Source organism: Oncorhynchus masou, chromosome 28 (genome assembly GCF_036934945.1).
Source record: "Oncorhynchus masou masou isolate Uvic2021 chromosome 28, UVic_Omas_1.1, whole genome shotgun sequence".
Lineage (NCBI taxonomy): Eukaryota > Metazoa > Chordata > Actinopteri > Salmoniformes > Salmonidae > Oncorhynchus > Oncorhynchus masou.
Genome location: NC_088239.1, coordinates 47,262,614 through 47,287,206, shown reverse-complemented (window position 1 = coordinate 47,287,206; position 24,593 = coordinate 47,262,614). Strand labels below are relative to the sequence as shown.

Genomic DNA, 24,593 nt, shown 5'->3' with positions numbered 1-24,593 from the left:
GTAGGACTGGGCAATACAGACAAAAATACATATCAAAATGAATCCAAATCTAATTTATTTACAATATGAAAAACAGTATCAAGGCAATGTAAGAGTGTGCAGTTTAGACTCAGGCATTAGTGCAGCAGCATGAGAACAGCTTTTTGTTCCAGAGGGTTTGGGGCTTGCAGGAGAAACGTTGTGGAATGCTATGGCCAGACGATTGTGGACATCGTTATCGCAAAATAACTAGACAATATATCGCGCACAGCCATATCGCGATTAATGACTAACCCACACTACATATCGCCCAACCCTACAGTGTCCAGAACGTAAAATACCGTTAGATCCAGAAGTATTACCCGATGATGTCGGATATATGATGGTATTACCCTAGTGTCCTCTAAGTCCCTCTGCAGTTTGTCAGCTTTGGTCTTTTCAAACAGAAGGCTCTGCTCAAGCTCCTTAATGTGGGCATGCTCCAGTTTGGTCTGCGTCTGTTAGTCAGAGAGAGGAAGAGGAGAACACACCAACACCAGCATCACATGCCAGCTCCATGCCACACACAAGGATAGCAAACGATGATGTCATAGCAGAGACCAGAAAGTAGGAAGTGCATATGAGAGCCAAATGTTTTATTCCAGTGGGTTCTATTCTATTCCAATGATTCTATTAAGCCAAATCCTCAGACCAGACCCATGTAAAACGAGACATACAGGGAATACGGTGCCATTTGAGACCGCCTGAATCTTGTAAAAGGACTCTAACCCTCTAAAGTTCACCTCTATGAGACTGAGCCCCACCTTAACTACCTCTGTTCGGGTCTTTGGTTGTTTGAGTCACAGAAGTACAGAGTTTTGCTAACTAGTCTCCATGGTGGCTCCACGAGTTACATGAAGATAATGTTCTAATCATTCTAAGCATTTGTCTGGCAACTATTGATCCATTGAGTTTGCCAAACTCTGTCCAGTGTATTTATGGATCTGCCTGGATCTATTTTAAGGACCGCTCCATCTGGTGGATTCGGTTCTCTTCCCTTTGGTTCCCAGTACTCAAACACTTTCTTGACAAGGTCTTGCAATCAGTGACATCATCGCTTTATCCTTCTTTCTCTTCTGTAAGCGCCAGAGGGAGGTGTAGAGAGAGAGAGAGAGAGAGAGAGACAGATGAAGGCTTTGTGACATCACCCTCTTCATGAGCAAGGGGAAGAGAGGGTGCGGAGGCGAGAGAAGATGAAAGAATGTGAAAAGTGAAAAGGCGTGCCAAGAAGAGATGAGCGAGCTCTTAATAAGAAGGCGATGGATGGTGGGAAAAAATGAAGTAAAAACAAGAAAGTGAAAATCGAATCAAATTTGATTGGTTGCGTAGACATATTTTTTGCAGATGTTATCGCGGGTGCTGCGAAACGCTTTTGTTCCCAGCTCCAACAGTGCAGTGATACCAAACAATAAACCAAAATCAAAACAATTTAAAGAAAGGAATTAAATATTACAATGAGCAATATCAGCATAGCCGCAGGAAGTAAGGGTTATATATATATATATATATATATATATATATATATATATATATATACACAGTGCCTTGCGAAAGTATTCGGCCCCCTTGAACTTTGCGACATTTTGCCACATTTCAGGCTTCAAGCATAAAGAAATAAAACTGTATTTTTTGTGAAGAATCAACAACAAGTGGGACACAATCATGAAGTGGAACAACATTTATTGGATATGTTCAAACTTTTTTAACAAATCAAAAACTGAAAAATTGGGCGTGCAAAATTATTCAGCCCCTTTACTTTCAGTGCAGCAAACTCTCTCCAGAAGTTCAGTGAGGATCTCTGAATGATCCAATGTTGACCTAAATGACTAATGATGATAAATACAATCCACCTGTGTGTAATCAAGTCTCCGTATAAATGCACCTGCACTGTGATAGTCTCAGACGTCCGTTAAAAGCGCAGAGAGCATCATGAAGAACAAGGAACAAACCAGGCAGGTCCGAGATACTGTTGTGAAGAAGTTTAAAGCCGGATTTGGATACAAAAAGATTTCCCAAGCTTTAAACATCCCAAGGAGCACTGTGCAAGCGATAATATTGAAATGGAAGGAGTATCAGACCACTGCAAATCTACCAAGACCTGGCCGTCCCTCTAAACTTTCAGCTCATACAAGGAGAAGACTGATCAGAGATGCAGCCAAGAGGCCCATGATCACTCTGGATGAACTGCAGAGATCTACAGCTGAGGTGGGAGACTCTGTCCATAGGACAACAATCAGTCGTATATTGCACAAATCTGACCTTTATGGAAGAGTGGAAAGAAGAAAGCCATTTCTTAAAGATATCCATAAAAAGTGTTGTTTAAAGTTTGCCACAAGCCACCTGGGAGACACACCAAACATGTGGAAGAAGGGGCTCAGGTCAGATGAAACCAAAATTGAACTTTTTGGCAACAATGCAAAACGTTATGTTTGGCGTAAAAGCAACACAGCTCATCACCCTGAACACACCATACCCACTGTCAAACATGGTGGTGGCAGCATCATGGTTTGGGCCTGCTTTTCTTCAGCAGGGATAGGGAAGATGGTTAAAATTGATGGGAAGATGGATGGAGCCAAATACAGGACCATTCTGGAAGAAAACCTGATGGAGTCTGCAAAAGACCTGAGACTGGGACGGAGATTTGTCTTCCAACAAGACAATGATCCAAAACATAAAGCAAAATCTACAATGGAATGGTTAAAAAATAAACATATCCAGGTGTTAGAATGGCCAAGTCAAAGTCCAGACCTGAATCCAATCGAGAATCTGTGGAAAGAACTGAAAACTGCTGTTCACAAATGCTCTCCATCCAACCTCACTGAGCTCGAGCTGTTTTGCAAGGAGGAATGGGAAACAATTTCAGTCTCTCGATGTGCAAAACTGATAGAGACATACCCCAAGCGACTTACAGCTGTAATCGCAGCAAGAGGTGGCGCTACAATGTATTAACTTAAGGGGGTAGATTAATTTTGCACGCCCAATTTTTCAGTTTTTGATTTGTTAAAAAAGTTTGAAATATCCAATAAATGTCGTTCCACTTCATGATTATGTCCCACTTGTTGTTGATTCTTCACAAAAAAATAGTTTTATATCTTTATGTTTGAAGCCTGAAATGTGGTAAAAGGTCGCAAAGTTCAAGGGGGCCGAATACTTTCGCAAGGCACTGTATATATATATATATATATATATTCACACACACTACATGACCAAAAGTATGTGGATGCCTGCTCGTGGAACATTCCAATTCGGCATTCCAATTCCTCTCAAAGGTGTTCGATGGGGTTGAAGTCAGGGCTCTGTGCAGGCCTGTGAAGTTCTTCCACACTGATCTCGACAAACTATTTCTGTATGAACCTCGCTTTATGCACGGGGGCATTTCCATGCTGAAACAGGAAAGGGCCTTCCCCAAACTGCTGCCACGAAGTTGGAAGCACAGAATCATCTAGAATGTCGTTGTATGCTGTAGCTTTAAGATTTCCCTTCACTGGAACTAAGGAGCCCGAACCATGAGAAACAGCCCCAGACCATTATTCCTCTTCCACCAAGCTTTACAGTTGGCACTACGCATTGGGGCAGGTAGCGTTCTCCTGGCATCCGCCAAACCCAGATTTGTCCGTTGGATTGCCAGATGGTGTAGCGTGATTCATCACTCCAGAGAACGCGTTTCCTCTGCTCCAGAGTCCAAATGCTGACATTGCTTCCAGAGGCAGTTTGAAACTTGGTAGTAAGTGTTGCAACCGAGGACAGGCAATTTTTAAGCGCTTACGGTCCCATTCTGTGAGCTTGTGTGGCCTACCACTTTGCGTCTGAGACGTTGTTGCTCCTAGATGTTTCCACTTCACAATAACAGCACTTACAGTGGACCCCTGCAGCTCTAGCAGGGCAGAAACTGATTTGTTGGAAAAGTGGCATCCAGGTTGAAAGTCACTGAGCTCTTCAGTAAGGCCATTCTACTGCCAATGTTTGTCTATGGAGATTACATGGCTGTGTGCTCGATTTTCTACACCTGTCAGCAACGGGTGTAGCTGAAATAGCCGAATCCACTCATTTGAAGGGGTGTCCACATACTTTTCTAAATAGCGTATATATATATATATATATATATCACTAATTTGGTAAAATAATAAAAGATGTGTATATATATATATATACACACACACACACACATCTTTTATTTTACAAAATTAGTGAACTGGGGCTTTATTACTCCTGTATGAGCGGACAGAAATAGTCGTCAGCAGCACGGGGAGAAAAGATTCTCTCAGCGGCCATGAATGTCAGAGTCCAGAATATAAATATAGATGTATATGATGGTGTGTATAGACATTATGGACAGTATATGAATAGAAAAGGTGTGTACAGCAGTAGTTATATAGGATGAGCCTTGACTAGAATACAGAATATACAGTGCTTTCAGAAAGTATCTGAATTTAAAAGTGATTGAATTGAGATATTGTTTCACTGGCCTACACACAATACCCCATAATGTCAAAGTGGAATGATGTTTTTTCAATTTTCTTTAACAAATTAATACAAATTAAAAGCTGAAATATCTCGAGTCAATAAGTATTCAACACCTTTGTTATGGCAAGCCTAAATCATTTCAGGAATACACATTTGCTTAACAAGTCACATAATAAGTTGCATAGACTCATTCTGTGTGCAATGTTTTTTGAATGACTACCTCATCTCTGTACCCCACACATACAGATAATTGTAAGGTCTCTCAGTCGAGCAGTGAATTTCAAATACAGATTCAACCACAAAGACCTGGGAGGTTTTCCAATGCTTCGCATAGAAGGGCACCTATTGGAAGATGAGTAAAAAAAAATAATCTGAGATTGAATATCCCTTTGAGCATGGTGAAGTTATTAATTACACTTTGGATGGTGTATCAATACAACCAGTCACTACAAAGATAAAGACGTCCTTCCTAACTCAGTAGCCGGACATGGATCAACAACATTGTAGTTACTCCACAATACTAACCTAATTGACAGAGTGAAAAGAAGCAAGCATATATGCATCCTTTTTGCAACAAGGCACTAAAATAATAAATACTGCACCAAATGTGGCAAAGCAATTCACTTTTTGTCTTGAATACAACATATTATGTTTGGGGAAAATCTAATACAACACATTACTGAGCACCACTCTCCAAATTGTCAAGCATAGTGGTGGCTGCCTCATGATATCCGCATGCTTGGGGAGTTTTTCCGGATAAAAAGGAAGTGGAATAGAGCAAGCACAGGCAAAACCCGAGAGGAAAACCTGGTTCGGTCTGCTTTCCACCAGACACTGGGAGATTAATTCACCTTTCAGTAGGACAATAACCTAAGACACAAGGCCAAATCTACACTGGAGTTGCTTACTGAGAAGACAGTGAATGTTCCTGAGTGGCAAAGTTACAGCTTTGAATTAAATCTGCTTGATAATCTATGGCAAGACCTGAAAATGGTTGTCTAGCAATGATCAACATCTGATTTGACAGAGCTTGAAGAATTTTGAAAAGAATAATGGGCAAATGTTGCACAATCCAGGTGTGGAAATCTCTTAAGAGACTTACCCAGAAAGACTCACAGCTGTAATCGCTGCCAAAGGTCATTTTAACGTATTGACCCAGGGGGTTGAATAATTATCTAGTTAAGATATATTAGTGTTTTGTTTTTCATGATTTCTGTTCCAAATTCTAGAATGTGTCTTCCACTTCGACAGTACAGAGTATTTTGTGTAGATCGTTGACAGAAAAATTACAATTAAATCCCTTTTAATCCCACTTTGCAACAACAACATTGGCATAATATGTGGGTAGGCATACGAAGTGACATACAAAGTGGGTAAAACAGTATGTAAACATTATTCAAGTGACGAGTGTTGAATAACTATGTACACAGGGCAGCCGTCTCTAAGGTGCAGGGTTGAGAACCAGGTGTCTAGTAACAGTGGCTAAAGTTCAGGGTAGGGTACTGGGCGGAGGAAAGTGGCTGAAGAAATGATAATTGAGCAAATGAAAAACCAAAAGAAAAAAAATGAATGAACTCATGAATGAGTGAATTAATGAGAGCTGAGAAATGAAAGACATTAAAGAAATATATGATCCGATGAATGATTGAATTTAATGAATGAATGATACGAAAGAAAGAAATATAGAATGTGTGGATAACTAAAAGAATATTATCAGGCCCACATTAATACTTTTATTAATGCAGCAGCAAAAGCCAATCAAAAGCAGAGTTTTGTGAGGACATAGAACTCACCACCATGCCAACATATACACTGTAGTGGGTAGAGAATAAGGGTAAAAAAAGCACATCCCCAAACTACTGGAGCTACTGAACCAGAACTTTGACAGAGTAGAGGAAATTTACCAAGTAGCTATATTGAGGAGAGACTATGAAAAAGATTTTCAGCTAACCAATCGGATGAGAACTTGAGCTAACCAATGAGAGATGACGAGAGAGCCCTGGTCAACTGGTGAAACTATATTTTATACTTATGGATTCTGGGTTCTGACTCCTAATCTTGGAATAGTGTTAATTATCAGGTATCCTATTGAAATATTGAGTGCTTATGGTCTTGAGAGGGTCTACACCAGAAGTGAATGTTGATCTGTAGGAGGAATGTATGTGGTGGCAGCAACTAAGCTTGGAATGTACTGAGTGAAGGAAAGACGTTGGCAGGCACAGATAAGGGTGGAGAGCTGTGGATTTGTAAGGAAGGGGGTTGAGGTCAGGTCACATCAAGGGAGAAGGAACCGTTTATTGCCCGTATCACTTAACTTCCTGCCTAGCAATAAAGATGTAATGTTTAGAGAGAAGGAGGAGACTCCACCCAAATTGGGCTATATATACTATCACTGGTGGAAATATGTCTTTGTCTTTTGCAGCTGTATTGACCCAATGGGTGAATAAACTTGGTTTAAGCTTTACTAATCACCCGTGAGTTTTAATAGGTTCATTTAGAACCTAACAATACACACCCAGCCTTGTACTCTGAGTGTATAAAGGGTGTGGCATAGAACAAAACGTTGAGTCATGACAGTACAGATGAGGGAATGATGTATATGACGGACCAAATGAAGTAGCTGATATGAAGGAATTCTGCATCAGTGTTTCATTCGGGGTTGAAACATGAAAGGTGGAACAACGGTGTAACACCATCACATCAGCTCTACGTAGTATTTCACCATCTCAAATAACGCTGTCTGGATTCTGTTAGCAGGTGTGTGTGTGTGTGTGTGTGTGTGTGTGTGTGTGTGTGTGTGTGTGTGTGTGTGTGTGTGTGTGTGTGTGTGTGTGTGTGTGTGTGTGTGTGTGTGTGTGTGTGTGTGTGTGTGTGTGAGAGAGAGAGAGAATCAGAGTACTGGGTCATTTGTTTACCTCTAGGTCACCTTTAGTGATGCAAGCTTCCTCCACAGTGAACTGCAGGTCTTCCACTTTCCTGTCAGACAGATAGAAAGAGTCATCCTCTTCTCCTCCCCTCCAACATCCCAGGCTCTATCCCATACCAGGCATCGAAAAACAGCAATGCTTTCCAAACGATGCACTTAAAAATACTAACATAGAGAACAATATTGACATAACCAGCCCATAAAACCCCTCCATCTACTACAATTCTCATTTACCCTCCCTCCCTCACGCACGCACGCATACACACACACCCCACCACCCACCCACCTCTTCTCTTCCTCCAGTTGGTTCAGCAGCTCCACCTTGTCTCTGTCTGCTGTCTCCACCAGTTCACGCAGTTGATCTAGCTTAGCCTCCATCTCCATAGCATACTAACACACACACACGTGCCATATCAATGCATTGACATGGTTTGCTATAGGTCAACAACATAAAGCATGTGTGGGAGACGGATATTCCACGCGTATTGCATTTTTCTGTCTGTGTGTGTGTTGTCTGTGCTTTCTCCCCTCACCTGCCCCTGTACCTTCGTGAGCAGTGACAGTTCCTGCTGCACCTCCCCAGCATGGCTGGTTGCCTTGGCAACCTCCCCGCGTTCCATGTCCCTCTCGGCCAATAGCTGCTCGATGTGCTGCTGCTTCTCCTTCAGGGCTTCCTGTAGCGCTGTAGTGCCAGAGATCTTACGAGCATACCGCGACGAGGTCTCGGTCAGCTAGGTGGGAAGAGATAGAGAGGACACATTCAGATAAGACAGACACAAGTGGAGAGAAGAGAGAGCAGGGAGAAGATAAAGAACGCTGTGTGTGCGTGTGTGTGTGTGTGTGTGTGTGTGTATTTTCAGTAGCGTGTTTGTGTGTGTCTTACCAGGCCAGTGCGGCTGGGTTTCCCACTGACAGAGGAGGTGACAGAGCTCAGGGAGCTCAAGGAGGAGGCGCTGGGACTCCTCTTCATGGTGGAGCGTCTCCGCGAGGAGTCCTTGGCTTTAGCCAGGGTGCTGGGGAAGCCGATACGACTCACCTTGTGGACTGGCGCAAACAGGCCGTACCGCGGCAGACACTGGAAATACCTGGAGACATTTGAAAGGGATATCAGAGGATGTCAAAAATCCAGAACATACCTGAAACATATGAGAAGGAGATATTCTTAATATGTATCATTTTTAATACTTTCTCTATACGGGTCAAACTTTAAAACCACTGAATTTCATGACACTTGACTATTTAGAGAAGGACATGTTTTTAATCGTTATCGTTGTTTTTAAAATACTTTTTCTACAGGTACAGCTTTAACCACTGATAATAAACCTGTGTGTCGCATATCTAACCTGGATCCAGCCACGGCTCCATCATTCTTCCCAAGTGGTTCATCCAGCTCCACTCCACACCACTCCCCCTTGGCAAACTCTGTCTCCCCCATGAACCTCACCGCCCCCGACTTATTACCCCCCACCTGGAGAGAGAGAGAGGATGACAGAGAGACAGATAGAGAAGGAGGTAGTAGAGAAGGAACAAGAGCTGTGAGCTGACACACACACACACACAAACTCACCAGCACGCGGTCTCCCAGTCTCAATTCTCTTCTGGTCTTCTTGGCTGAGTCTGTCTCAGAGAGGTTGGACACTGACCCACTGCCCGTCATGGTTCTGCTCAGCGGTGTCTTGGTGCTGTTACCAGTGGTATTAGCAGCCCCAGCAGCAGCAGCGGTAGGGGAGTTTGCCCCTGTCTCGCCAGGGTTAGACTGCCCACAGTTGGCCTCCATCTCTGGCATAGCCGTCTTGGTCAGCTTGGAGGGCCGTGTGAATATTCCTCTGCCATCCTCGCACTGGAAGTACTGGACCCCCGCCACCGACCCGTCATTCTTTCCGATGGCCTCATCCAGGACGATGCCAGCCCACTGGCCTGGGGCAAACTGCGTTCCCCCCAGGAAGTGGACATATCCTGGCTTGTTGCCGTTGACCCACACCTTCTCCCCCACCTGGTAGTCCATTTCTCCATCCTGGGTGGGAGACTTCTCAGGAGGAACAGGCTTTGGAGCAGCTGGAAAAACAATCATCATCAGCAGTAGCAGCAACAACAACACACACACACACACACAATGAGCCCTGCGGCTGATTCTTACTAGAGGAAGGGGAGGTGCGTGTCGGTAATCCAGTTGGCCTGCTTATCTTGCTGGGAGGCTTGATTCCACTGGGTTTGCCTGTGCTCATGGTCCCTGCTTGCTCCTCAAGAGGCTATGGGCTACTGGAGCAGAAGCTGGGGCTGGCCTCTTGTCAGGATGGGGGGGCTAGGCCTTCCTGCCCCACCACCTACTTTGTTCTGCCCCACCTTGAGGCCGAGGCCTGAGAGACACAAGACACGGAATAGTTCTTAATAGATTTCATTTGTATTTCATGAAGTTCACAAAAAAATGACATGTAATTCATTATGAAGTAGTATAGGGTTAGGGAGAGAAGAGAAAGAAAGAAAGACGGACAGACAGACAGACAGACAGACAGACAGACAGACAGACAGACAGACAGAGGGTGAGAGAGAAAGAGAGAGAGAGAGAGAACCAGAGACAGAAAGAAAGAGGGGGAGAGGGGGTGAGAGAGAGAGAGAAAGAGAGAGAGAGAGAGAGAGAGAGAGAGAGAGAGAGAGAGAGAGAGAGAGAGGAATAGAGGAAGAACATGAGAGACCCCTGGCCTCTAGCCAGGAAGCAGCAAGTCAGTTTAGGGCCAAATACACAGTTGACAGGAAGTCAAGACATTCCAAACCCACCCAGCAGCACTTCACACGTACAGTGTACACACACACAGGACACAGCATCATTATAACTCCATTATAATTCAAGACTGGTGCTTGTTTCTGGACAGGCCTGACTAGTGACTAAGAGCTCCAGAATGACATGACTAAATGGTCATAAAAAGAGCAGAGAAGAACAGCCATCCTCTATGTAGAGATACTCCCGCCCCATCCCTCATCCAGTCAGGGTGTAGCTGGGAAACATTGGCTACTTGTTCGTTGTCTTCCCTATGGGCGGGGACACACGATAGGAATGGTGTGAATTTTTGGACGCAGCTCAACATGAGTTCGACCATCGTCACATCCAGTGATGTAGAGGTTTTAGAAAAATGGAGGGTAAACTGATCGTCGTTCGCGATGAACAAAGTAACCTTGCACTTTCTAGGCCTTTTTCCGCAAAATGTGGGTAGACCCTTGCCAAAGTAAAAAAGGTGCATCAACTTTTATTATCAAGTTATCCATCTTCTAATGAACAGCACTCATTTGGTGCCAGAACACTCATCACACATCAGCTATGACTGTGGCGGGTGTGTGACTGTGTGTGAAGAAGGTGTGAAAGGAGTGACGGTGCACTTAATGGGGCCACATTATTCATTAATTATTACCCAGCCAGTATTACATGGCCATGGATGGTAGAATAAGGGAACAGCGGGAGACTCTAGGGACAGAATTGCCATGGGTACTTTCTGAATATTATCACAAAGTCTAGGTCTACCGGGTCTTTTGAACTGGCCCAATCAATGCAATTAATTTCTAAATTCAAGTCCTAATATCAAAATGCAGGTCGAACAAGGCCAGTCTGGTCTGCAGCCAGCCAGCCAGGTAAAAAAGAAGGCCTTGCCAGATGCGTGGTGACGTACCCAGGGACGCTCCTCCCCCTCGGGGTGTCAGTCCACAACAATGCGAGCATGATGCTGTCTCTGGCTGCTATTAAACTCTCTGTAAAAACGACTCTTTCCAGATCGTAATAAACGTATTATAACACATTAATATAGAAACGATGCCAAGTTAACTGTTGCTTTTAAGCGAATCTTGCTGATGACCATAAATAGTACATGTGTCTAAATCAAATAGATAGACCGGTTCAAGTAATGACTGAGGATTAAGGAATGGTTGCTATTATTGCTCGTCAAATATCTAGCTAGCTGACTAAAGCATCCGTTACAGGACAGCTTTACTGAGGATAAATGCAGCTTGCCTTTGCTGAGCCCACCTTTACACGAGTCAGTCTCTCCAAGTAGGTGAATTTCTCTCCATATCCCTGGCTTCCATAATACGATTAGTAAACCAGTCTTCATGGCTGGAAGCTATCAAGCTATATGGCTCTTGACTGATATAGCAGAAAGGATACTTCTAATAGTTTTCTATTAGCTGGTTAGTTGCTGCTGGCTAACCAGCTGGTTAGAGCAGGGGAGTAATGACATATCCTGGTCTGAATGTGAAGCTTGCTTGTCAAGCTGAGCTCTGGCAAAATCAATTAAACTGACTCGCAGCAACTTGAACAGTTTAGCTTTATTGAAAGGACGTGATATGTTCTCATCCACTTATGTATTGTATTAGAGAATAAGAACGTAATTAGAGATAATAACCAGCTAGCTTCCTAACCCGCTACGCATTTCTGCTTTGGACCAGTGGGTGTAATTCCCGATGCCTTCCTTCCCTGCTGTCCCTCCCTGTCGGAATTTCAGATAGTGACTAGCTATCTAGGTAGCTTTCCCTTGCATAAAAAGAAAAACAAATGGGGATATGAGTGGTATATATAAAACAAATATTGCTTACCTGAAGTGTAGTCGATAAATCACTGTTTTGATCGAAGCGATTAAAATAACTGCAACAGTACGCCCGTTAATTCCCAAACCCTGCCCAGCACACACTGATGTATAATAAAAACGGCCTAGCATTGTGAACATAGCGGCATTAAGGCCAGGTGATCATAGTGCTAATTTCCAAAATAAAAGTTCCCCTGAAAATGGTTTTACTTATTAAGTGCATTTAAAATCACAAACAATATTGTTGGAACGCCCACTCCAGTGGAAAGACGATGGCCAGGTTTACTCATGTTGCCCAATGATTTAAGTAAATAAGTCATTGTTTTAGTCAAAGTAAACGAATGATATATTTGGGCTTTTAGTGATATTTCCAAACTGCCTACTTCCTGCAAATCTGTGTGAATGCAGTGTCTTTTCCTATGATATGAAATACACATTCTTTTCAGTTTACCTTTTGTTTTAGGGCTGGGTTTTATTTTAATGTTACCACCCACCAGCATGGAATTATTTATTAATCAGAAATAGCTGCAAAGTTATTCATATTTCTGAGCCAAACAGCCTTCTTGTTATGTCCGTTGTTGGAATGAGACCAAGGCGCAGCTTGGTACATCTTTCTTTCTTTCTTTAGATGAACACCAAAAAAAAAATACACACACACAACACAAAAAAGACAAAACAGGCTGGAAAACAGGCTCCCTAAGGATGATCCCCAATCAGAGACAATGATAGACAGCTGCCTCTGATTGGGAACCATACCCGGCCAACAAAGAAATAGGACACATAGATTTGCCCACCCAAATCACACCCTGACCTAACCAAATAGAGAACAAAAAAGGCTCTCTAAGGTCAGGGCGTGACACTTGTCAAAGTGTTTTACACCTCCACTTTTCTTTACCAGAAAATTATCATAATACATAGGATAATTTGTCCATTTTCACTTATTTTTGAGCTAGTCTGTATTAAAATGTATATATACAGTGCATTCACATTTTTCACAATGTTACAGCCTTATTCTAAAATTGATTAAATGGTTTATTTCATGGTTTATTTCATCAATCTAGATACAATATCAAATAATGACAGAATTTGTTTTACAGAAATTACAGCTTCGAGTCTTCTTGGGTATGATGCTACAAGCTTGGTACACCTGTATTTGGGGAGATTCTCCCATTCTTCTCTGCAGATCCGCTCAAGCTCTGTCGGGTTGGATGGGGAGCATTGCTGCACAGCTATTTTCAGGTCTCTCCAGATATTTTTGATCGGGTTCAAGGCTGGAACACTCAAGGACATTCAGAAACTTGTCCCGAATCCACTCCTGCTTTGTCTTGGCTGTGTGCTTAGGGTCGTTGTCCTGTTGGAAGGTGAACCTTCACCCAAATCTGAGGTCCTGAGCACTCTGGAGCAGGTTTTCATCGAGGATCTCTCTGTACTTTTCTCCGTTAATCTTTTCCTCGATCCTGACTAGTCTCCTAGTCCCTGCTGCTGAAAAACATCCCCACAGCATGATGTTGCCACCACCATGCTTCACCGTAGAGATGGTGCCAGGTTTCCTCCAGACATTTCCTCCAGACATAAAATGAGCCGTTTTTGTCACACAACGCAAAACCACAGATGTCTCAAATTTTGAGGGAGCGTGCAATTGACATGCTGATTGCAGGAACATCCACCAGAGCTGTTGCCAGAGAATTTAATGTTAATTTCTCTACCATAAGCCGAGTATGTCCAACCGGCCTCACGACTGCAGACCGTGACCATGGGTAACCACGCCAGCCCAGAACCTCCACCTCCGGCTTCTTCACCTGCGGGATTATCTGAGGAGGTTAATTTCTGTCTGTAATTAAGCCCTTTTGTGGGGAAAAAAGCCATTCTGATTTGCTGGGCCTGGCTCCCAGTGGGTGTGTCACGCCCTGGTCTATATTTATTATGTTTATCTTCATTTATTGGGTCAGGCCAGGGTGTGACATGGGTTTATTTGTGGTGTGTTTCGTTTTGGGGTTGTGTGGGGTGTATAGCATAGTCTATGGCTGCCTGAGGTGGTTCTCAATCAGAGTCAGGTGATTATCGTTGTCTCTGATTGGGAACCATATTTAGGTAGCCATATTGTTTGAGTGTTTTCGTGGGTGATTGTTCCTGTCTCTGTGTCTTCACCAGATAGGACTGTTTAGGATTTCACGTTTCAGTTTTGTTGTTTTTGTATTGTTCGTGTTTTTTCGTCATTCATTAAACGTCTAAAAAGTACCACGCTGCATTTTGGTCCGCTCCTCCTTCAAAAGAAGAAAGCCTTTACAGGGTGGCTGCGCCATTGCCCAGTCATGTCCATAGATTAGGGCCTAAGGAATTTATATGAACTGATTGATTCCCTTATATGAACTTTCACTCAGTAAAATCCTTGAAATTATTGCATATTGCGTTTATATTCTTGTTCAGTATATACATTACCAATCAAAAGTTTGGGCACACCTACTCATTCAAGGGATTTTCTTTATTTTTACTACTTTCTACATTGTAGAATAATAGTGAAGACATCACAACTTTGAAATAACACGTATGGAATCATGTAGTAATCATAAAAGTGGTAAACAAATCAAAATATATTTTAGATTCTTCAAAGTAGCCACCCTTTGCCTTGATGACAGCTTTGCGCACTCTTGGCATTCTCTCAACCAGCTTCATGAGGAATGCTTTTCCAAACGTCTTGAAGTTCCCACATATGCTGAGAACATGTTGGCTGGTTAGTTTGCTTTGGGTCATTGTCCTGTTGAAAAACAAATGATAGTCCCACTAAGCACAACCAGATTGTCACGCTCGCTATCCTCAAACTCCCTGTCATAAATCAACCAAGGCGTAGCTGGCATGTAGTTCCACATCTTTTAATGAAAATGAAACCGAAATAACCAAAAAAACAAACAGGTAAACAGACCGTGACGCAACCGAGATGCACACAAACACAAAAGGTAAAAATAATTACCCACAAAACACAGGTGGGAAAAGGCTACCTAAGTATCGTTCTCAATCAGATACAACAATTGACAGCTGCCTCTGATTGGGAACCATGCCAGGCCAAACACCTAGAAATAGAAAACATAGAAAAAACACAGAATGTCCACCCCAACTCACGCCCTGACCAAACCAAAATAGAGACATAAAAAAGGAACTACGGTCAGGACGTGACACAGATGGGATGGCGTATCGCTGAAGAAATCTGTGGTAGCCATGCAGGTTAAGTGTGCCTTGAATTCTAAATAAATCATAGACAGTGTCACCAGCAAAGCACCCTCACGCCATCACACCTCCTCCTCCATGCTTTACTGTGGGAACCACACATGCGGAGATCATCCGTTCACCTACTCTGCGTCTCACAAAGACACACCGGTTGGAACCAAAAGTCTCAAATTTGGATTCATCAAACCAAACGACAGATTTCCACAGGTCTAATGTCCATTGCTCATATTTCTTGGCCAAGCAAGTCTCTTCTTCTCATTGGTGTCCTTTAGAGGTGGTTTATAACTAGCAATTCGAAGGCCTGATTCACGCAGTCTCCTCTCAACAATTGATGTTGAGATGTGTCTGTTACTTGAACTCCGTGAAGCATTTATTTGGGCTGCAGTCTGAGGTGCAGTTAATTGTCGATTTCTGAGGCTGGTAACACTAGTGAACTTATTGTCTGCATAAGAAGTAACTCTGGGTTTTCCTTTCCTGTGGCTGTCCTCATGAGAGCCAGTTTCATCATGGCGCTAGATGGTTTTTGCGATTTCACTTGAAGAAACGTTCAAAGTTTTTTAGATTTTCCGTATTGACTGACCTTCATGTCTTAAAGTAATGTTGGACTGTCGTTTCTCTTAGCTTATTTGAGCTGTTCTTGCCGTAATATGGACTTGGTTTTTTACCAGATAGGGCTATCTTCTGTGTACCCCTCCGACCTTGTCACAAGTGATTGGCTCAAATGCATTAAGAAGGAAAGAAATTCCACAAATACATTTTTAACAAGGAACACCTGTTATTTGAAATGGATTCTAGGTGACTACCTCCTGAAGCTGGTTGAGAGAATGCCAAGAGTCTGCGAAGCTGTCATCAAGGGAAAGGGTGGCTACTGTGAAGAATGTAAAATATGACGTTTATTTTGATTAGTTTACCACTTTTTTGATTACTACATGATTCCCTGTGTTATTTCAAAGTGTTGATGTATTCACTATTATACCTACAATGTAGAAATTAGCAAAAATAAAGAAAATCGCTTGGATGAGTAGGTGTGTCCAAACTTTTGACTGGCACTGTATATATATGACCACTTTAGAAATGGTATAATTGCATGATATGAGAGCCTTTTGCAAACTTGCTCCCTCTGTTGCCCCAATATGAATGTTTTTTTACCACAGGTTTTTCTTCACTATAAGCTCCATTGCTTTGATTGGTATATTGTTAGCTAGAAACCACAAGTGTCTATCCAGATAAAGAAAAGGCACATGTGACAGAAAATAATAGAAAAGAAACTTATAAAGTTGAAGTCGGAAGTTACCATGCACTTAGGTTGGAGTCATTAAAACTCGTTTTTCAACCACTCCACAAATGAATTGTTAACAAATTATAGTTTTGTCTAGTCGGTTAGGACATCTACTTTGTGAATGACACAAGTAATTCTTCCAACAATTCTTTACAGACAAATTATTTCACTTATGAGTCACGTATCACAATTCTAGTGGGTCAGAAGTTTACATACACTAAATTGACTGTGCCTTTAAACAGCTTGGAAAATTCCAGAAAATTATGTCATGGCTTTAGAAGCTTCTGATCGGCTAATTAACATAATTTGAGTCAATTGGAGGTGTACCTGTGGATGTATTTCAAGGCATACCTTCAAACTCAGTGCCTCTTTGATTGACATCATTGGAAAAACAAAATAAATCAGCCAATACCTCAGAACACAAATTGTTCACAAGTCTGGTTCATCCATGGGAGCAATTTCCAAATGCCTGAAGGTACCACGTTCATCTGTACAAACAACAGTACGCAAGTATAAACACCATGGGACCACTCAGCCGTCATACTGCTAGGAAGGAGACACGTTCTGTCTCCTAGAAATGAACGTACTTTGTTGCAAAAAGTGCAAATCAATCCCAGGACAACAGGACCTTGTGAAGATTCTGGAGGAAACAGGTACAAAAGTATCTATATCCACAGTAAAATTAGTCCTATATAGACTTAACCTGAAAGGCCGCTCAGCAAGGAAGAAGCCACTGCTCCAAAACCGCCATAAAAAGCCAAACTACGGTTTGCAACTGCACATGGGAACAAAGATCGTACGTTTTGGAGATATGTCCTGTGGTCTGATGAAACAAAAATAGAACTGTTTGGCCATAATGTCCATCGTTATGTTTGGAAGAAAAAGGGGGAGGCTTGCAAGCTGAAGAACACCATCCCAACCGTGAAGCACGTGGGTGGCAGCATCATGTTGAGGGGGTGCTTTCCTGCAGGAGGGACTGGTGCACTTCACAAAATAGATGGCATCATGTGGGAGGAAACTTATGTGGATATATTGAAGCAACATCTCCAGACATCCGACAGGAAGTTAAAGCTTGGTCACAAATGGGTCTTCCAAATGGACAATGACCCCAATTATACTTCCAAAGTTGTGGCAAAATGGCCTAAGGACAACAAAGTCAAGGTATGTGCAAGCAAGGAGGCCTACAAACCTGACTCAGTGACACCAGCTCCGTCAGGAGGAATGGGCCAAAATTCACCCAGCATATTGTGGGATGCTTGTGGAAGGCTAAGTTGACCCAAGTTAAACAATTTAAAGGCAATGTTACCAAATACTAATTGAGTGTATGTAAACTTCTGACCCACTGGGAATGTGATGAAATAAATAAAAGCTGAAATAAATCATTCTCTCTGCTATTATTCTGACATTTCACATTCTTAAAATAAAGTGGTGATCCTAACTGGCTAAAGACAAGGACTTTTAACTAGGATTAAATGTCAGTAATTGTGAAAAACTGAGTTTAAATGTATTTGGCTAAGGTGTATGTAAACTTCTGACTTTAACTGTGGATTAAACAGTAGAGTAGGAAACCGCTGTATAGGGCTGTAATGTAGGCCTATATTGAATATATCAATTTTCATCAGCGGTGACAGTAGATTTCTGCCGAAAAAAGTATCTCATGCGGCCACTCTCTATGGTATGACACTGGAACTTATTAGTAAAGGGTCAGAGGTTTCTGAAATGCCCCCTTTTATGGTGACAACTTTTTTGGTTTCAATAATACAGTAGAAATTATATGTGTAGAGTTATAATAATAAATCGATTTCGAGGGTGCAACAGTTCAAAACCTCGGGAGTCAATAGCCATGCATTCAGAGGTTGAAACAGGAGGTCTGGGAAAAAAAGAGACACGCAGAGAGAGAGACACACAGAGAGAGAGAGCGGGGGTCAAAACAGCATGTCCGGGACAAGTTGGCACATCTGTGAGTCAGGTCAGGGGTTCACAGCTGCAGGTAGAACACGATCATTCCTACTTTGCAGTGCCTTTTGGACCTCATAACTTCAGAAAAAGGACATTTGACTTTCAGAAAAACATATTGGTCAAAGTCAGGCACTAAATTCCATTTTAGGTGCATAATCCCATACAGTTATTAGATAATACTAACAGGTTGGAACCTAACAGGGTGAAATGTGGAGCCTAAATTAGCCATAGCTCTGTGGGTGATTGAGATTCGACTAGATTAATTGTACACACCTAAGAGGATTTTAACTTAAATATGAAATGTATTTTATACATATATATTTTTCATTATTCTATTTTTACAGGGGGTGCTGCAGCACCCTTACTTACCGAGACTAGGACCTCAATACTAGGCGGTGTCAGAGAAAGGCCCCAAGCCAGCTTCTACCCAAATCAAATCAAATCAAATTTATTTATATAGCCCTTCGTACATCAGCTGATATCTCAAAGTGCTGTACAGAAACCCAGCCTAAAACCCCAAACAGCAAGCAATGCAGGTGTAGAAGCACGGTGGTTAGGAAAAACTCCCTAGAAAGGCCAGAACCTAGGAAGAAACCTAGAGAGGAACCAGGCTATGTGGGGTGGCCAGTCCTCTTCTGGCGGTGCCGGGTAGAGATTATAACAGAACATGGCCAAGATGTTCAAATGTTCATAAATGACAAGCATGGTCGAATAATAATAAGGCAGAACAGTTGAAACTGGAGCAGCAGCATGGCCAGGTGGACTGGGGACAGCAAGGAGTCATCATGTCAGGTAGTCCTGGGGCATGGTCCTCGGGCTCAGGTCAGTTGAAACTGGAGCAGCAGCAGGTCCAGGTGGACTGGGGACAGCAAGGAGTCATCATGTCAGGTAGTACTGGGGCATGGTCCTAGGGCTCAGGTCCTCTGAGAGAGAGAAGGAGAAAATTAGAGAACGCACACTTAGATTCACACAGGACACCGAATTAGACAGGAGAAGTACTCCAGATATAACAAACTGACCCCAGCCCCCCGACACATAAACTACTGCAGCATAAATACTGGAGGCTGAGACAGGAGGGGTCAGGAGACACTGTGGCCCCATCCGAGGACACCCCCGGACAGGGCCAAACAGGAAGGATATAACCCCACCCACTTTGCCAAAGCACAGCCCCCACACCACAAGAGGGATATCTTCAACCACCAACTTACCATCCTGAGACAAAGCTGAGTATAGCCCGCAAAGATCTCCGCCATGGCACAACCCAAGGGGGGGCGCCAACCCAGACAGGATGACCACATCAGTGAATCAACCCACTTAGGTGACGCACCCCTTCCAGGGACGGCATGGGAGAGCCCCAATAAGCCAGTGACTCAGCCCCTGTAATAGGGTTAGAGGCAGAGAATCCCAGTGGAAAGAGGGGAACCGGCCAGGCAGAGACAGCAAGGGTGGTTCGTTGCTCCGGAGCCTTTCCGTTCACCTTCCCACACCCAAGCCATAAATAGTTAGTTTAATAGTTAACCAAATAGGTGACCCTTTTTGCACAAACTTGTTTTACTCATCACACACGCTGCTGCTTCTGTCTACTATCTGTCACTTTATTCCTAGCTATATGTACATATCTACAATTACCTCATACCCCCGCACATCCACTCGGTACTGGTACCCGTTTTGTATAGCCAAGTTATCATTCATTACTCATTGTGTTTTTATTATTACGTGTTTTACTTTTCTTATATTGCTCTATTTTCTTTCTCTCTGCATTGTTGGGAAGGGCCCATTAGTAAGCATTTCACTGTTAGTCCACACCTGTTGTTTACAAAGAATGTAACAAATACAATTTCATTTGCTAACTGCTCAACCAAAATATACTGTGTGGTATTGTGTTCAAGTAAACGGAATACTTTTATTTTGAAACGTTTTCAGAGCAGTTATTGCCGCTTAATGCCGCTAAAAGACGCTGATTTCACAGAGCTACCCTGCCCAGCTCGTTTTTCTCGAGCAGCCTGCCCTTCCCAGCGCCAGACTGTGACGTCACCTGCGAAGCATCCTCTCTTTCTCTCGTCTGTCTGAACGTTCTCCATCCACCCACCAACTGCGGTATTGGCATAACTAAACATTGTTGTTTCCACTTCTGTTGAGAAGTCTATTTTTACTGTCAGTTGCTGGTTTCAAAGAGTACAAAAAATGTCAAAAACCATGAAGCTTTTAGCAATTTAACCTCCACAGAAACCATCTTAATATGCATTACAATTTCTACCGATAGTGGAAGAACTGCTCTCTAAAACTTTTATCAAATATACTGTATTTTAATTTGCATAAATTTGCATGAATTGCAATGTTTTCAAAGTCAAACAACAACACAGTGGTAGACATTTTAAATGCTACTGCTCTTTCACCATTTCAGCTACAAACATTGAAACAACTAACATTTTTTACTTTATACATTATAACTATTGAAATAATTTTTCATTATCATAAAATAAACCACCAACAGAAATATTTACTCTTGAACTGTTAAAGCTAGAGACACTAAATTAACTTTCTCATGTTCAGGCTATCCTATCAATCAAATCAATCTTTCCACCTATCTATACTTTTTGAACTATAACAATAAAAAATATACAAAAATTAACATGGTTTTGAATGAGCAACAGTAATACAGTGGTAGCTATTCAAAACGGTCCTGCTCCTAAACCAATGAAGCTACAACAGCTTTAAAACATTCAGGCTATCCTAATGTCAAATTTCCTATAACCCTTTATGAACTATTTTGATTTGCATAAATTAGCATAACACTTCATGGATTCAATGCCAACCATAAGAACACAGTGGTACACAATTTAAAAGCTACTGCTTTTTTAACAATTTCAGCTACAAACATTAAAACAACTAACATTAGTAAAAAATAACCACCAACACTATACACCAACACCAACACAATAGTAACTCTTGAATTGTTCAAGGTAGAGACACCGAACCAAATTCACATGTTCAGGCTATCCTATTTAATCAAATAATCAAATCAAATCTACCTATTTTTTCAACTATAACCAGTCACTATCATTGCTACTGCAGTCACTATAACTACTATAACTCATTTCCCAACCATAAATACTTTAAGACTAGCTAGCAAGCACACATATTTTCATTAGGAAATGTACTTTTCTAGTTCACAATGAATTTACTTGAATCACCAGCAAATACATAAAACCCAAAGACAAAGGAAAATCTTAATTGAGCGAACCAATTAATTAATTTCTACTTTTAGCTATGGAACATCAACATAACATAAAAATGTTAAAATTCGTATCTAACAGACAACTATCTCCACCTTCCTTGACTTCCTTCACATCTGGTTAATATTCTTTAGAACACACCATATTCCACTAGAGTAGAAGAAGAAAAATCATACAAAGTCAGATATTTTGTTCTTTTGTACCTTTTTAAAAGCGTCTCAGAGTGAAGTGCTGATCTAGGATCAGTTTTGTATTTTAAATCACAATGAATAAGTCTGAGACGCTTTGCGAGTACAGGCCCTCACCCTGGACCAGTGATTGGAAGTTACTACTCCTCCCTGACACTGTATTTGCGCTGCTGATCTCGGTCCCAGTCTCAGGCGAGGCTGGCGGTACCTCCTCCTCTTTCCTCCCCAGCAGTCTGTTGAACAGCTTCTGGAAGTTCCCACTGAAGGCAGAGCTGGAGAAGTAGTACACGATGGGGTTCAGCACGCTGTTGAAGTAGGTGAAACACACAGAGGTGTAGAACGCCAAACTGGCCTCTTTGAAATAATGGCACTCGTTGTACCAGGCCTTGAGGATCCACACAGCGATCCGAGACACTGTACTGGGGAAGAAGCAAATTATGAAGATGAGTGCCACGGCCATGACAAACTGCACCGCACGTTTGATCTTCCCCCCGGTGTCGATCGTCTTGTTCTTCAGCTGCCAGGTGATGCAGACCGTGCAGAAGGTGACAATGGCAGTGGGCAAGAAGAACTGGGTCACGTATAAGGTGTTGTGCCACGTAGACAGCGGGCTGAAGCCCATGCAGATGTTGAAGCTCTCACACTGTGTCTGGTTGTTGTGGTAGAATAAGTGATTGTTGGTCAGCAGGTACCCGGTTGCAGCGATGATCATCCCCCACAGGCCCAGAGACACCCACAGAGCATAATTCAGGCCCATCCGGTTGATCTTGTTCATGGGGTGAACGATCTTGAGGTAACGGTCGACAGCCACTGCAGTGAGGAAGAGGATGCCAGCGCCGCGGTTGGCCGTCAACATGAACAGCATATTCCGGCACATGGCATCACCATGGATCCAGTGCTTGCCGCGTCGGTAGTAGTCGGCTCTGAATGGAAGACAGAACAGGACGATGGAGTCGGCAACGGCCAGCTGTGTGAGGTAGACAGAGTTGGGCTTCCAGGTGTCCATGTGGAAAATAAACATCCACAGAGCCACAACATTCCCCATCAGCCCAAACATGAACTCCAGCACCAGGATGGGAGGCAGGACATGGTCCAGGATGGGAGACTCAAAGGCGCAGCAGTCATCTTCTGTAGTTGTGAAGTTTGCCATGGGTCAAACGATACGCTTTTAACAGGAGAGACCATCTGTTTGCTGCTTTGCTCCTCTCTGAAAATAGTCAATATTGATAGTGTTGTCTAGGCACCTCCTGCATTTAACCAGGGATTTTATTGTTTGTGGTCATGCAAACGATCTTCCGGTGCCAACAATGTGGAGAGAGTGTGTGGGTGTGCAGTGTGTTATCTCTTATGGAGATCTGTAGGCAGATGGCACTGACTGAGTACACCAACAGCCCAGGGATTATGGGGTGTAGGGTCCCAAAGACCCTCCCCCTTAAGATTCATATGCTTGTCTCACTACTGTGCTGTTGCTATGTGTCTTATCTCTGACAATATACTTTGCACAAGCTATCTACTTTCATCTTTGCGGTTAAAGCCTAGCAAGTGTGCCTGCAGAATGGGTGTGAGTCAGACCGAAACTAGAAAAAGAGAAGTAACAAGTGTCTGGTTTTCACATTTTGATCTTGTGAAAAGTGGTCAATGCTAATGAATTCAGAGAAGTTACTGTCCGAGGTTACCTCAGCTTATTGCAGCACATATACACTGAAGTAGATGATTACACCATCAGGGAAGTGATCAAAGTATATAATCAGCTGCGCCCTTTGGTTGGCTGCAGAGCATACTGTGAAACATGCATGCTGTGCTTCCATTGTTAACTTCTCTCTGCAATATCATTAATAAAGGTTTGGTTTATTTAAAGAAGATAGTCTGACTGCTGATTTCACCAATAAGCCAATGATTGACAAGGAACCTACCCCGACAGGGGTCATTATAAAACTATTATGCTGGTGGAAAGATCATACTCGTGGGTACATAAGGGAACGCAAGGGTTCCCAGAATACAGTTAACTTAAAGGTCACGACTCCTGGTCTGGTTCAGTAGGCACAAATTGGAAGAAAATGTGCCTAATGAAGCAATTTTAAAGGGAGGTCATCTCGGACTCTTATCTATTCTTTATCATTGTGAAAGGAGATTTGCTGGTTTGAGGGAAACACCATCCATCTTTTGCATCCTGAGATGCCAGTGAGCCTTATCCAATAGTTAGACAAATAGATCCTGGTAAATGTGATATCTAATTCTTTCAGAAAATGTTAACTACCTGATTATGTGCAGCCCAATTTCTATTTCATTAAATGAAATAATACAATGGCAGTATGAACATACATTGCAGACAGTACAGTGAGATGTACTTACAGAGTGGGATGATGAAGAGAGAGGTCTGAAAGAAGGACTAAAGAATGAGCAAGTGAATGAGCAACATTTATTACCCTAAGATTTTGCTGAGTGAAAAGCGTTTGGGAAGGAATCACATCAGACCAGACCTTTGGCGACTGAGAGAGACAGAGACAGACCGCAGCTATCAAGAACTGAAAAATGCCAAAAGGGAGTGGCCAAGTCCACAGTTTCTATACAGTAAATAAAATAGATATAAAACAACTCCTTTTTAATGTTAATGTCTCCATTTGGCCAGGTTGTTGTTACATGTTGCATATATTTTCAGTAAAAGTGCACATCGGGTCTTCACTTCTTGACTTCTCCAAGATCATCAATGCTGTCGTCATCCACCTACAATGG

General features: G+C 42.5%; 2 protein-coding genes across 4 annotated transcripts in view; both read right to left on the bottom strand.

Annotated features, from left to right (window-relative positions):
• Positions 1-12,092, bottom strand: part of clip1b (CAP-GLY domain containing linker protein 1b) — a 29,982-nt gene extending 17,890 nt beyond the window's left edge. Inside the window, exons 1-9 of one of the 3 annotated variants that reach the window (XM_064942264.1) lie at positions 11,987-12,092; positions 9,546-9,765; positions 8,976-9,463; positions 8,752-8,876; positions 8,292-8,493; positions 7,942-8,139; positions 7,695-7,798; positions 7,398-7,458; positions 372-476 (exon numbers count right to left, since the gene is read on the bottom strand). In XM_064942264.1, the coding sequence (XP_064798336.1) occupies positions 372-476; positions 7,398-7,458; positions 7,695-7,798; positions 7,942-8,139; positions 8,292-8,493; positions 8,752-8,876; positions 8,976-9,463; positions 9,546-9,633 (1,371 nt within the window). In that variant the 5' untranslated portion in view covers positions 9,634-9,765; positions 11,987-12,092. The remainder of the gene's footprint in view (positions 1-371; positions 477-7,397; positions 7,459-7,694; positions 7,799-7,941; positions 8,140-8,291; positions 8,494-8,751; positions 8,877-8,975; positions 9,464-9,545; positions 9,766-11,986) is intronic. The other 2 variants (XM_064942267.1, XM_064942268.1) reach the window with 2 other exon arrangements.
• A 9,835-nt stretch (positions 12,093-21,927) lies between these two features.
• Positions 21,928-23,191, bottom strand: LOC135517001 (hydroxycarboxylic acid receptor 2-like). The gene has a single exon (XM_064941044.1). It carries the CDS (start codon positions 23,008-23,010, stop codon positions 21,928-21,930), a length of 1,083 nt encoding a protein of 360 aa, XP_064797116.1. The 5' UTR covers positions 23,011-23,191.
• Between the last annotated feature and the right edge of the window lie 1,402 nt (positions 23,192-24,593).

Bases quoted from the DNA above. Each gene is read 5' to 3' on its own strand.
- LOC135517001 (XM_064941044.1), bottom strand. From the start codon at position 23,010: ATGGCAAACTTCACAACTACAGAAGATGACTGCTGCGCCTTTGAGTCT.